At 38.5% G+C, this 14974-nt stretch overlaps 1 protein-coding gene across 9 annotated transcripts in view; it reads left to right on the top strand.

Annotated features, from left to right (window-relative positions):
• Window positions 1-14974, top strand: part of LOC125241840 (transcription factor BCFI-like) — a 54954-nt gene that overhangs the window by 21475 nt on the left and 18505 nt on the right. For 5 of the 9 annotated variants that reach the window (XM_048150498.1, XM_048150497.1, XM_048150495.1 and 2 more), the window contains exons 2-3: window positions 1055-1175; window positions 4117-4486. In XM_048150498.1, the coding sequence (XP_048006455.1) occupies window positions 1061-1175; window positions 4117-4486 (485 nt within the window). In that variant the 5' untranslated portion in view covers window positions 1055-1060. The remainder of the gene's footprint in view (window positions 1-1054; window positions 1176-4116; window positions 4487-14974) is intronic. The other 4 variants (XM_048150499.1, XM_048150500.1, XM_048150501.1 and 1 more) reach the window with 1 other exon arrangement.

The following is a 14974-nucleotide window of genomic DNA, read 5'->3' as shown; positions in this document are numbered from 1 at the left end:
GGCCAAGAGGAAGCCCATTTATAAAAAAAAAAACTTAAATAGGTACTAGTAGTACGCACCTACGCCGACGCGCAACGTTGCAATTGGCGTGCAGTTCCCATACAAGTTTCAGCTGCAGAAAGAAAGGTTGCAGTCGCACCTGAATGGGCCTGAATGTTAGTTTGTTTATAAATAATTAACTCGTTCGTAGCCCATTGATACGAAGCCAAGAAGGCACATTGATAAATTGTAAGTAGGTATCTTGATCAAATTGTACTAGTACTGCCTAATTTACTTTTCATTTCACTGATGCAACGAATATTTCGTAGCATTTTATCTAAAAGTAAGATAGTTATTCGCTACGTGCTCAACTGTCCTAGCCACCTAGCATGTCCATGTCTAAGGAAAGTAGGTATAACACTAAGGAAAAACGCCAATTTACTAGGTACATTTTATAAAACTACCCCAAAGTTAAAAGGGGTGCATTAGCAATCATATCAGTGTGATATATAGAAAAAAAATATTAAATTTATTCTACGATCATAAACACTTCAGGCAAAGATTACCTAGAATTCCGGATGCAGGAGATCTTTTTTGCATTTTTTTCGGACATTTTTATGGAACCGGAACAATAAAATAAATTTGACTAAATAAACCACTCACTTCGGATGGAGACTAGTATCCTGTAGTAGGTAGGAGCAATTGCAAATTTTAGGATAATAAATCTGTCTAAATCTGTACACGTTAATTCATTTAAAGTACCCTCCAACTTTTATATATAGATATGCAAGTAATGTAATATGAACATAATAATTAGATGTATTAATAGGCTTACTTAAATGCGGTTACGAGGAGCTCGGGACCCTCCCAAAAAAGGAATACAAGGGCCAAAAAAGTTCAGGGAGTGAATGACCAATGAGGGCTCGCCGTGGCGGGGATGCGCCACGCGCCCGCGCCGGCGTATCGGCGGCTGCGCCCGCGCTCCGTCGCCTGCTCGCCTCAGTCTACAGTGTGCAGCCCTACTGAGCACACGTCGGTTAACTTCTTTCATTTGTAACTTAATACGTAAACACAGATCGCCATGCTGCACGAAGCGTGGACCGGGACCGCAGCCGCGATCACTAGCCCTTGGCTCAAAACAGAAATCCTCGAACTGGACGCTCTCATTGCTGAAGTAAACAACAACTGCCTTAAAGGTAACATGCAGCTTCCTACTCTTAGTTTAGTAAACACTAGGGTGTGCAAACCGGTTAACCGAAAAACCGGTTAACCGAGACTTTTTGGCCTCTGTTAAAAACCGGTTTTTATAGTCTCTAACCGGTTAATAACCGAAACTGTATTTATTTCTCAAAATTTGGAAAATTAGGCATTAAAAGGTTCAAAAATACGTAATTATTTAATGTTTTGTAATAATAAAGAGTTATTCATTACTTTTCATTGACAACATTATTATCTGTAATGATTTTATTTTAAAAATTAGTCCCGAGTCTACTCAATTATACATTTTATACAATACAGTAGAGTCCGGTTAGTATATTACGACTCCGCATAGACCTAACATCAAACCTCTTACAACGACATAAGCACAGGTATTTATTTGGTTTTCGTATGTGATAGTATGAAAGTACATCTGTTTATTACGACTCCGATTTTAACGACTAGCCGCTTTTTACGACACATTTTACACAGAATCCGTCCGTCAAGTCCGGTTGCAGCGACGAGCGAACGTTTTTGGTTTTACTAGTAAATTGAGGAAACAATGCTACTTCCACCCGAGCACGGCCCCCTGTCTTGCCTACAACAAATAGCAAGATTACATTGTGGCCATGTAACTTTTTGAAGTATTGCTTTTATAATTTTAACAATTTGTTCGCCTCGGGTCTAATGTTATAAGCTAGAACACATGAAACTAATAAAGCTTCAGTGCCACTCTTGGCAAATAAGGGGTTGAAAGAAAACGAAACTGTGACATTGCAGTGACAGGTTGCCAGCCTCTCGCCTACGCCACAATTTAACCCATATCCCATAGTCGCCTTCTATGACACCCACGGGAAGAAAGGGGGTGGTGAAATTCTTAACCCGTCACCACACAGGCTTAATACTATGATAATAATACCCTGTAAATAAACCTATTGATTGAAATGTTTTAGTACATAATAGAGATGTAGATATTACTTTTAATTAAAAGAAATGAAATTCGTTTTGTACGACATCCGGTTAGTACGACGTAATATCAGCGGTCCCTTGAGCGTCGTTGTAACCGGAGTCTACCGTATATTTCAAACTATATTTTTTAAAAGAAAGGTAAAATGGAGATCTTGGTTTTCTTACATCAATTGCTTGTATTACTAGGGGCTCTGGGAGCTTTACACCTTCGCGACATGCCTAGAAAACGCAAAACTGACGAATCACAATCAAACCACACAAGCCTTTTTTAGCAATTTCCGCATTTACCAAATTTCCAAAAACTGGATAAAATGATCTTCATCGTGCAAGTAATACCTGCTACGATATCATCAACATCAGAATTCTTAAAGGTAATGGTAATTATTGCGTAGTACGGCCATTTACTAAAAATCCTCAAAACCGGTTAATAACCGGTTAACCGGTTTTGAAGGAAAAGTCTCGGTTATTAACCGGTTTTTTAAGTTAACCGGTTTTTGCATACCCTAGTAAACACTACAACTGTGGCGTACCGTGCATAAAGGGTCCTTGTGCTTCATGTACTTAAGACTTTTCTCTATTGAAACATGATGTGGTTTGAAAACGATCTACAGTAGGTATCTTAAAACTATTTCCCAAGGTACCCTGTCCATTATGCTGCTTTTAAAAACTACCCTCATAACTAAGCTTTTGCTATGTCACATATGTATAATTATAATTTATTCTACATTTGAGAGGAAAGTAAGTAAGAGGTGCTGTTCGCACAAATGAAGTGAACTAACTAATTAGGTACCAACGCGTGCTAAACTTTTCCCTAAATGAGCACCCGTAATTAAACTGTTTATTGACCTTATCGCCATTAAGTAGACCATTAACGGGTTTTAACTTTGTTTATGGAAATTCGTCGATTATTTATTTTAACATTTAATGCTCCATTGTAGGTATGTGACCTAATGTACTCGCAAGTTTTCACTAAAACTACGTTCGTTTGCCCTGATTGTAACCTGTGCGTAGTACTTTGTATAAATCTGATAGATTGGGTATTAGATTGATCAAACGGTTTGGTAGTATGTGCCTGTCATTTCTTACCAGCAAGATGATACTATAACCTAAGGACCGACATATGTAGATGGACTGCACCGTAACTGCAACTTGTATGGAAACTGCAGTTGGCACACAGTGCAGTTGGCGTGCAGTTCTACGTCACCAACCGCAACGCCGGCGTATATACGATTCCCAAACAACTGCTGTTGGATGCAACCAGGCAGGCTCAACCAGCCTTGACAAGATAAGATGAGCGGCTGTTTTCTGATTTAGCTCAATTGGCAGGTGTCTCGTTAATCTCGTTATGCAACAGAAATCAGAATAGGCACCATTAAATTATGGTGTTTGGTTGATCTTAGGTACTTAGTATACGTACGTACCCTAATTTTAGTATTCGTATGACGTGCAATATATTATACATTATATCACTGGATTACCTAATTGCAAGAAACTTTACCTATATTATAAACGAGGAGGCTGCCAAATGACTCATCAGAACAACTTTTGCCTTGAAAAAATTAACATTAGACGTTACCAAATGACTAAATATATTCCCTTTTATAGTTAAAAACATTTTTTGGCGCAATCCCGCTGATTAACCTAAATTAAAATCTAAATACAATTACTGAACTAGCAATTGATTTGTCTGAGATCATGATAAAATTGGATTTTAGCTAAATTGTTTTGTATCTAAACCTTATAGCTACTGAATACCGTAGAATATCTGGTTGTAGTACTTGAAACATAGAGCCATTAATATTCTAGTGAATACACTTGTGAACATATGTGCATGTCTAACGTAAAATTACAACACAAATAACGAGGACGCATACGCCAATCGTTGTCTCGGGTAAGACAACTGTATGCGATGTTAAGTCCAGTCCAGTGAAACGATCATAGCATAAACCAAACATGTATGCGTGTGCGCAGAAGGCGAGGCGGATTGCGGCGCGGAGGGTACGGGCGGCGGCGAGGCAGAGAGCCCGCCCCCCCTGCCGGCATTCGGCTACGCCCACCAGGGCGGGCTGTCGCCGTCCCACTCGCGCAGCTACCAGGAGCTGCGGCCGGCGGCACACGCGCGCGACATGCAGACCTACCCGCACCTCGAGGAGACGCTGTTCAAGCCGGCGGGTACGCCGGCCTCCACCGACGGCGGCAGCGTGCTTATCTTTCGCCGCAGCCCCGAGATGAGCCCGTCGCCGGAGCGCCGCGACGACTACCGCTCGGTGCACCCCTACGAGGCCTACACGCCGGGCCCGCCGCCCGCTTACGCCCACGATCACCATCATCACGTCGACGGGTGAGTCTCATTTCATTCCTGAACCTGTATTTTTTTTTTTTTTTTTTTGTCTCCTGTTGTTTATATTATCTTCTAGTCAGCAAATAGATCTAATCGATATCGGTTCATTATTATTCAACTACATAATAAGATGCTTAAGATTTTAAAGTAGCCGCTGTCTGTCTAATGATATTTAACATAACATAATGATAGTTCAGGTCGAGTCTAGTGGATCGTCCAAGTTCTGTTTCACTCACTAAAATCATTACAAACCTATCAGTAAACATGTCTAATACCGGCGAATGTATTCTCATAATAAATGTAATTAGATAACTTTAAAATTTCAATAAAAATTGTGCCCATACAAAATATTCAAAATACCTATATGGTACCTATAAATTTTCATGAATTCCATGTCTGGTTTAATTTATCGCCCGTGTAAGGCTTATACACTATATATTATATATGCAGTTCAGTATTGCATGTACCTATACATCCACGCATAAGTGGAAACTAGGTATATAAGTGGAACATAAGTATATAAGTAGATATACATGCTTAGGACGTACCAGATGTAGAAATATACTTAATAAATATAATAATCATGTTTATGTAGCTCCATTAGACAACAAAATCCTTTTCATATTTAACTTAGAATTGTACGAATAAATAGGCAATAATAAAACTAGTAGTCATCTATAAATAACCTCTGTGTTGTTTTATGATTCATTGTTTTAAGTTCTTGCAACTACCAGGAAAATTAAGCATTATTAGCTCATTTTAACCTATTTATTTCTTGAGTCTTTCCGCAAGAATATTTAAACAATTCAAAGTTCACGAACCATACAAAGCGACAATACCTAAATATATTAAATAAACATGCGAAGTAAATAAGTTTTACGTTCGGTAGCTGCGACGATCATGTTGAAGTTTAAACTATACCTCTACTCTACTGATTTGTGTATTTTTTCGACTTCGCTTTGAATAGCAGACTTTGAATGACAAGTGCTTAGTTGGGCTCTGTTATCAGTGTTCGATGTGTATTGTATAACACACCTAACTAATTACCCCCTTAATGTAACAATCTCATGGAGCATGCGTATAATGGCGTAATAACGTATAAGGTATCTGGCATGTCTCACTATGACTTACTGGACCTACGCTCAAATCACACTTATAAAGCTATTTCGTTCAAAACTTCGCGGAATTAGTAGTTCACGCAGATTTATAAAACCAACATGGTCAATGTGTCGAAATTCAAAACGTTAAGGTATTTCAGCATGTAATGCCCCGGTTTTGACTTCAATAAAGCATAAGAGTAACTGCGCCTGCAGCAAACTACATAAGGTTGACGTACCTATGTAATACTGTATTATTAATAGAATTGAGTGTCTACCGTGTGTCGTCGCTACTCATTTCTATACAGCCTATGCTGATCGGTCGCCCTGTCCAAGCGAGCATTCGGCTTAAGCAACTGTGACCTAGATGCATGCAACAAGGTACCTATTGAACGATAACGCTTATGCTGGTTCGCTTCAGACTATCAATCGGCAGTGGCTAGCCCACTGTGGGAACAACAGTCTAGGCTGGCTGGCTCTAATGGCGTGGGCGCCGCGACGATTGTCGACCTCCAGCTAACGACTCAGCACATTAGTAACAACTCATTTACACCTTTAAATAATAACATGATTTGTTTTTCTCAATCAGTCTCAAAATCTTCCACTTTCGTTAGAAATCTGGAATTTTATTAGGTATGCTATAATATAACATAACTATGCCGTGTATTGGCACTTAGAATATCACTCAGTGAAAATTGTATGTTTTTAATTTCACGGGACGAAAACAATTATTAATCTGATTAAAATCCTTATAATGACTCTCATCGTAAATTAACTAATTAGTAGAGTACCTATACGTGAAGTACCTTCTATCCTTATCTTCAAAACAACAATTAGATTAGGAACGCAAAATTAACCACAGTTTAGCACGGAGTTAGCAGATTAAACAATGCAAGCCATACAATAAAGCAAGCAATCAAGAATCGGTAAAACGTACTGTTTGTTGTGTTTCGTATTTACGGTACTTATAATTAACTAACTGTCGGCGACACAACTTCATTGCCATTCCGTCAGGCTGATTCTGGCGTCTAATTGTTCATCAGTTATCGCGCAGTTCGCTCATACTTCTCCGTCTTTGTATTGCGGGTGACACATTATAATAACTAAAATATTTTACTCGAATATCATCCTAAATACATACAATATCACTATAAAAACTAGTGCACGTATTACTGTATTAGCATAAAGTAAAGTTTCAGTTCGAGAACACAGACGTTGATATCTACTTACAAACAGTTCGAATAATTTCTCTATTGCTCTGGAAGTCTGGACCTTCCAAAACGCCCAAGCTACCAACTCATTTGTTTTCGTAAATAATTGACTAAAATATCTACTGACATCCACGATTGATTATGGTGAATTCAGACAAAATTCTGTTATCGCTCTCACAAGGGACACTAGACTACTTTAGTACTGAGGTTTCCACCTCATGACCTCATCACTCACCTCATGACTTACAATAAAAAGTTCTACTTTTTCTGTTACAACATAAAAGCAGCATAACCAGACTCTTAGATTCCTGAAAGATTTTGTAGGTCTTTTTGATGAAAGTCATTAGGAAACCGGTCAAAACCTCTTAAAGGCTTCGTTTACCATCCGAGTAAGACCAGATTGCAGATCCTTTCATATGTAGGACCTACCAGCTACTGTGCTAAATCGTAGGAGTAGATAGTCAGACCAGATTCTGGATTATTAGATCAGACTATCATCTTAGTGTTGCTCGGCCAGATCCATCCCATCCCGCTTGAATCCGTGGTTCATCGTGCTAAATCCCCCTGGTATCAGTGACATGGTTTTGATCGCATATAAATAGCAATAGGTCTATATTTATCGTTGTTTTTCTGCACTTTTCCTTAAAACCTATGGATATCATCCACATCTTTACCCCACCCTCTATGTACTAGGAATGGTAAACTATACTTCACTAGAGTGCACAAGGAATTTGTCCCTTGTAAAATTCTTCTTTAGGTTAATACGCGGCCAAATTTCTAACCCTTCCTTGTTGTCGCCCATTTCACTCAAAGTGTCAGCGTACAGTCACCGGTTTACAAATCCGTCCCCGCCGACAGACTATTCGCCATCCCGGTGGCACGCACCCATGCTCTGTCGCACCCTCCACTACACCACGCTTTAACCCTTCTCAATGACATACTGGCCTGCGACAGAAAATTGGATATGTTTTACAGCACGGAGTCGTAATTCCTTGCGATCAGCGCCCGTTACTCCAACTCTATCAGTCTCCAAGTCTATCACGACTCCAAGTTCGATCCACTTGTGAGTACCTACTATTTATCCACATTTATTGTTCCGCCACACTATTTTATATAAGTGTACCATGTTTATACCCTCCTATGTGTGTATCATGTTTATACCCTCCTGTACGATTGACATGTTTAGCTAGGCTGATAATGTTAATTTAAGGAATAAATAAATAAAGAATAAAGTATTATTTTTCATTCTTGGGTCTTGAACCGAAGATGAAATCGGATTTTTTTTATACTACGTCGGTGGCAAACAAGCATACGGCCCGCCTGATGGAAAGCGGTCACCATCACCTATAGACGCCTGCAACTCAAGGAGTGTCATATGCGCGTTACCAACCCATTAGAAACTTGTACATTGTAAGTACACTCCTTTTTGCTGTGTTAAGTACACAGCAAAAAGAGTGTACAAGTTCTAAGGAGGGTCTGGGTTGCCGACGACTCAAACAAAGGACAATACGAGGGTCATGCCAAAAGAAGTTAGATACTCCATGGTCATTTGATTGATACTGGCCAGTTATACACCAATGTAAAGGTAGGTTATCTGCTTATAAGTTTAAAAATGGAATACTTGGAAATTCTTAGGATTCCTTTTTTAATTATTTTTTTTCTAAATAATTTTGGCGGGAATTTTCCGCAACAATGGAGCTTACTCGACGTGATTTTCGTGTTATGATATATTATGACTTTAAAAAAGGTTTAACACCTCAAGAGTGTTTTGAACTTTTAGTCTCGACTTTTGGAGAGTCTGCGTGTTCACGTGCAACTGTTTTCAATTGGTTTTCTGAATTTAAAAGAGGACGGGAGAGCTTTGAAGATGAGGCGAAGATCGGACGGCCGCCAACCGCAGTCACTGAAGAAAATGTAAAGACTGTGGAAAAAAATATTCGTGCGAACCGACGAATTACATATGTAGAGCTCGAGCGTGAACTGGGCATTGGATCAGCAGCATTGCAAACTATAATTCATAGTAAACTGTCTCTTCATAAGCGTTGTTCAAGATGGGTGCCGCACAAGCTCACCGATTTACAGAAAGACCGTCGCGTGGATTGGTGCAAATTTATGATAGATAAATTCGACGCAGGCGAGAACAAAAACGTATATGATATACTTACAGGTGACGAAACATGGCTATATAACTACGATCCCGAAACAAAGCGACAGTCCACAGTATGGTGTTTTGAAGATGAGCCGACGCCAACAAAATGTCGCCGAACCCGAAGCACACAAAAACAAATGGTTGCCTCATTTTTCTGCAAGACGGGACATATTGCTACAATAGTGCTAGAAGATCAAAAGACAGTTAATTCAGAATGGTATGTGACAGTTTGTGCCTCAAGAGTACTGTCAGCTTGGTGTGACAAGCGGCCGAAGTCAGGAACCCGGCACCTGCTCTGGCACCACGACAACGCTGCCCCGCACACTTCCGCTAGAACACTTGACTATTTCAGCTCAAAAAACGTGACTATTCTGCCCCACCCCCCATATTCCCCTGACCTAGCCCCCTGTGATTTTTATCTTTTTCCTAAAATTAAAGAAAAATTAAAAGGAAGGCGATTTGAGAACAAAGAAGATGCGTTGGCTGCGTATAATTACGAAATTTCTGAGGTGTCTAAAGAAGAGTGGTCATCGGTATTTTCTAAGTGGTTTAGATTAGACGGATGAAAACGTGTATGAGACGGACGAAAAAATAGATAGCTGTAATAAAGAATAAAGTATATAAATTTTGAGTATCTAATTTCTTTTGGCATGACCCTCGTAGACCGCCAATAGGTCACCAGCACACCGCACCCTCGTTGAGCTCTGCCAGCCTTTCTCACCGGCAAGAACACAACACTATGAGTAGGGTCTAGTGCTATTTGGCTGTGGTCTACTGTAAGGCGGAGGTACTTCCCCAGTTGGACACTGCTCCAGATTCGAGCGAGATGATATCCGCTGTGCTGTGCCCTACCACACAAAATATCATTCGCTATATCCTACCTCCTACGAAATTGTCGTTCGCAGTGACAGGTTTCTAGCCCACCGCCTACATCACAATTGAACCCAAACCCCAGAGTCGTTTTCTACGACATCCACGGATGGAAAGGGGGTGGTTACAGTAATGACACCTGTCAAGTGTCTGTCGAGTTAGAAAACTATTTTTCGAAAACGATATTTCATATGGTAGATTGCTTGTTTATGCTTCTATAAGATGTATCCGAATTATGAAAGTGATTGTGAGGTTGGGGGCAGCATGAGCCGCGGTCACGTGCGACGTCTCGCTACGTGCCCGCGCCGGCGCTCGGCATGTTGTGACACATTGTGCGGACATGGTTGCAACACGACACAACGAAAACATTCCAACATTGTATCTATACACGGACACGTGACTTTGACATCTGCCCAAAATATTGACGTTCGTCGCTCAAACCCAATGAGCTCATGTTTATTTTCTTAATCACCATAACCACCCTAATGACTTAATATGGGTAGTTAATATGTAAATTGAGGTGTTACAAGAAAATCGTCCTTCATAGTAAAAATGACCATTACCATTCCCAGTTCAGATTCAGACATCCATACTAATATTATAAATGGGAAAGTGTGTGTGTCTGTTTTTTTGTCCGTCTTTGACGGCAAAACGGAGCGACGAATTGACGTGATTTCTTAAGTGGATATAGTTGAAGGGATGGAGTGACAGGCTACTTTTTGTCTCTTTCTAACGCGAGCGAAGCCGCGGGCAAAAGCTAGTATTCTATATGGTTAGTTTCATCTGTCATATTGTACCCATAAGAAAAAAGTCTGGAACAAGCATCAGAGTGGGACCATATCGTAGGGAATGTAAATGTATGCAGACTTTGCTCTAACAGACTTAAGTAGTTTTGGTTTCACTCTAATATTGGCAGCTACAAAGAAGTGTAATAAGAGACATTTAGAGCGACAATATTTATAGATAACTAATGTTCTAGTCGAATTAGTAAGTTTTGATGATATTCATAAAGTCACATGAAGCCGATAATTCCTTTGGGTTTGAATCCAGATAGAAATAGTTATTTGTTATACAAGGGGGCAAAGTTGTATTTTAACGCCGAGTGTGGAATTGAAAAACGAGCAAGTGGAAGGGTTCTATAGTTGAACCACGAGCGAAGCGAGTGGTTCGAGAATAGAATCCTGAACTTGCGAGTTTTTTAACACACGAGAAGTAAAATACATTTGCACCCGAGTGTAACACAAAACTTTTCCCCTCACTATAGCGAGGAAACTACAACGCAAAAAATGCGTTTATCACTGCTTCCAGTAGTTCCACAGGTGGTAAATCATCTTTATTACTATATTCACCTACTTTTAGCAATTTTAAAGCAGTTAATTTGACTTTATTCAAGGTCAAATTACTTTACCCACTAGTGGATAAAATGCGTTTTTACCCGCTGGTATTAAAGGACAAAACACGTGTTTCCGAGCTAGTGAGGGGAAAACACATTTGTTTATGTGTTAATCTAAACCTTAAACACAACTGTTAATCTAATCAAAAACTTAATAGGTTAAACAAGAGATTTATTCAAGTATTGATTTGACGTGGATACGAACATACGAACTGCCGGTTAGGTATGTCTAATACAAGGGACCTTAAATAACAATTTGGGTTCGAATCGAAATGACCGCGTGCGCGGTCACATCTACCGGCCGGCTAGACTGCGGTCTGTTTAATAGCTTACTTCATTTACGGATAACCATTTAATGTATAATACTCGTAATTCGTTTGAGTAAAGAGTTGAAGTAGTCGTCTTAGTTTGAAGGAATTTCTTTGACTATTTTGTCTACCATTAGTGTGTCACTCGAACGTTTCCGTTAAGTAAAAAAACCGGCCTGGCGCACGTCGGAAACTCGGAACACTCGCGATAACTGGGATCTAGAAGGAGCAATTAAATGAAATGAAGTCGGGCAGCATGTAGATGATACGTGTCCGAGTGCTCCCGGGAGTTTGTCTTCCGAGGGAGGTAGGCTTGCACAACGTTCCCTGCTTCTTATAGCTGCATATCTCGACCCTGTTCAGAACAGAGTCGTTAGAGCTAGGATATTTAATCTATCACTTTCAACTCTCACATAGTCCTTAGACCCTGGCGGGTGCTGCCTCTCTACATGCATCACACGTCACAGGTCACATTCCTGTTTTTTTATTGTTTGTCATTTGCCTTTTTCCTTTATTTTTGATCTTACGCCTTGTAAATTACGTTTTTCATCTTTTATACTAAATTTTAGATAATTTAAATTACCTACTTGGTTGCTACTGTTGATAGTTTATAACGTTCATAAAGTTTACTGCTATTTCTGGTTAAAGACATTTATTAACTCAAAAGAAATAATTACATTTCACTTAATGAGTAAAGGTATTTTACAAATGTAGTGAGCGCCTACATGCATAGGTACATAATATGTTGAAATAAATAATTAAACAAAGTTATTACTTAAATAAAACTAACTATTCTACCAAACAATAGAATATTTCTCAAAACATATATATATATCACATAAACATGTTTTTTTCTCTTTTGGAAAAAAGATATGTGTGTGGTAGGTAGGTGAATTTACATTAATATTTTACGCGGCGGCACGGCACCGGGTGATCGGAACCGGCCGGTTGCTAAGCCTGGTGATAAGACATTGCGTTTGTCAGGGCCGTATTTAGATAATCGGAATTTCAGAAAGTATATGTGATTTTAATTTATTTTTAAAGATTGGTAAACTTGGTGAGTCTTTTATATTTTTGGGAAGGTCGTTATATATTCGTGCACCTTGGTATGTAAAATTTTTATTACCGAAGTTTTTAGTTCGCGCAAAGGGTAAGCATAGATTGTTTGCACTTCGAAGATTTCTTTTGCCACTTTCTTTGTTGGTTTTAAATGAGATTTGACAGTGTATTTCTTTGTGCAGTATGTTCCTTATTAGTAAATTGGTATTGTAACAATATAGTTGATTTATGCTCATTAGCTTAGTTTTGGAATAAACTGTTGTTGTAGGTGTTAAATGATCAAAATGAAAAAGTTTTTTTATTAATTTGTTTTGGATTATTTGAATTTCTTTAAGATTAGTTTTACAGGCACTGCCCCAAACTTCGATAAGATAGTTCAACCGGGATTTTATCAGTGAATTATATATATTACAGCGTACTTGGTGAGGAATTAAAGTAACAATATTTCTAATGGAGGCCAGAATAGAAATCAACTTTGACTTAATTTGTTTTATGTGAGCAGTCCACGTAAGGCCATCATCTAGTATGAGACCTAGGTACTTCTCTTGTGCCGATTGTTTAATTAAGGTATTGTTAACAGTTAATGGGTTAAATGTAGGATATTTTTTATTTTTAGATTTAAATATCATGTACGATGTTTTAGAGGCGTTTATTGTCAGCAGGTTGAGCTGAAACCATGTATGTAATAATTCTAGATCTTCCTGTGCTGATTTAACGATGTCAGTTATTGAGTAGCCGTAATAGAAAATACACGTGTCATCCGCATATAGGGATATATCACCATGTAGAGTAAGTGTACTTATGCTATTAATATAGATATTAAAGAGAAGCGGTCCTAATAACGATCCTTGGGGGATGCCACATGTTGTGAGTTTAGCTGTGCTTTGGTATTTGCCAATCTTAACGACTTGATAACGATTTGAAAGATAGGACGAAAATATTTTATGGGCATTGCCCACTATCCCGATGCTGGTGAGTTTATTAAGAAGTATAGGGTGACTTACAGTATCGAAAGCCTTTTTTAGGTCAATAAATATACCTAAGACTAAGTTTTTTGCATCAATTGACGATCTAATTTTGGTTATCAAATCTATAGTTGCTGATAATGTGCTCGATTTAGAGCGGAAGCCGTATTGGCGTTCAAAAAGATACCCTATATTTGTTAGATAATTGTCAAGGCGGTTGTAAAGAACCTTTTCGAACACTTTGGAAATCACCGGTAAGATAGATATTGGACGGTAATTGCCCGGTTCAGTTTTGGAACCCGTTTTGTAGATTGGGCTGACTTTAGCAAGTTTTAACTCATCTGGAAAAATACCACTTGCTAAACATTCATTTATACAGTTAGTTAGCTGTGGAGCAATGTAATTTTTTATGCTTTTTATGCACTTTGTGCTAATGCCATCAAGGCCTACACTGGAGTTGCTATCTAAAGAATCAATAATTTTAGAAATTTCGTCTTCTGAGCATGGCATTAGATTTGATAGCTGATCTGATGTTGATGGTGAGTGTTCGAAAGTAGACATTTGGTTCTGGTTTTGTTGTGGTATTTTGCGAGCCAAATCAAGACCTACATTTATAAAAAAATCGTTGAAAATTTCACATACTGCATCGCCGTTGGTGACAATTACAGAATTACTTATTAATTTAGGAGGATGGCGTTCATGTTTTATTCTATTACACGATAGTTCATTTACTAAGGCCCAGGTTTTTTTCGGATCATTCTTGAGATTAGAAAATTTTTCAGAGTAGTATTTTTTCTTTGAGTATGCTATTAGTTTTGTAGTCTTATTTCTTTGTTTGATAAACGTTTCGCGGATATTAGTATTGTTTGGGTTAGATTTTAATGATTTCCATAGTTGATTTCTATAGTTTATGTTGTTAATGATTTCTTTATTAATCCAATCGTTACGGGGTAGATTGAGAATTTTAGTTTTGGATACAGTACTTTTAATAATGCAATTTTTTATTGATGAATGTAAATCATTGTAGCTGTTATTTTGAGAGTCGAAATTGTGAGCTTCAGCTAAGTTACATAGTGTTTTATAGTCAATCGTTTCGTATTTTATACTTTCTTTTCTTTCTAATTTAATTTTTTTTACACTTATAAATATCTGTACGTGATCCGAAAGTGCAGAGTCCAAAAGAGAGATATCAAAATTATTGTTTGTAAGATTAGTCAGAACGTGGTCGAGTATGCTGTTAGTTGTTGCGGATTTTCGAGTTGAATAGTTTATGTCGATATTGTTAAGTATAGAAAATCCACATCCCTGCAACATATCCTTGTATTTATCTGTATTTTTATCTGGTGATAATAAATTTAAATTGAAGTCTCCGAGTATTACCGCTCGCCTTTCCCTCTGCAAGGTCAGTTCAAAGTCTTCCAAAAAACTGCTGTTGC

The sequence above is a fragment of the Leguminivora glycinivorella genome, chromosome Z (assembly GCF_023078275.1).
Source record: "Leguminivora glycinivorella isolate SPB_JAAS2020 chromosome Z, LegGlyc_1.1, whole genome shotgun sequence".
Lineage (NCBI taxonomy): Eukaryota > Metazoa > Arthropoda > Insecta > Lepidoptera > Tortricidae > Leguminivora > Leguminivora glycinivorella.
The sequence above is the reverse complement of the archived record's forward strand: the minus strand, read 5'-3'. Positions and strand labels throughout refer to the sequence as shown.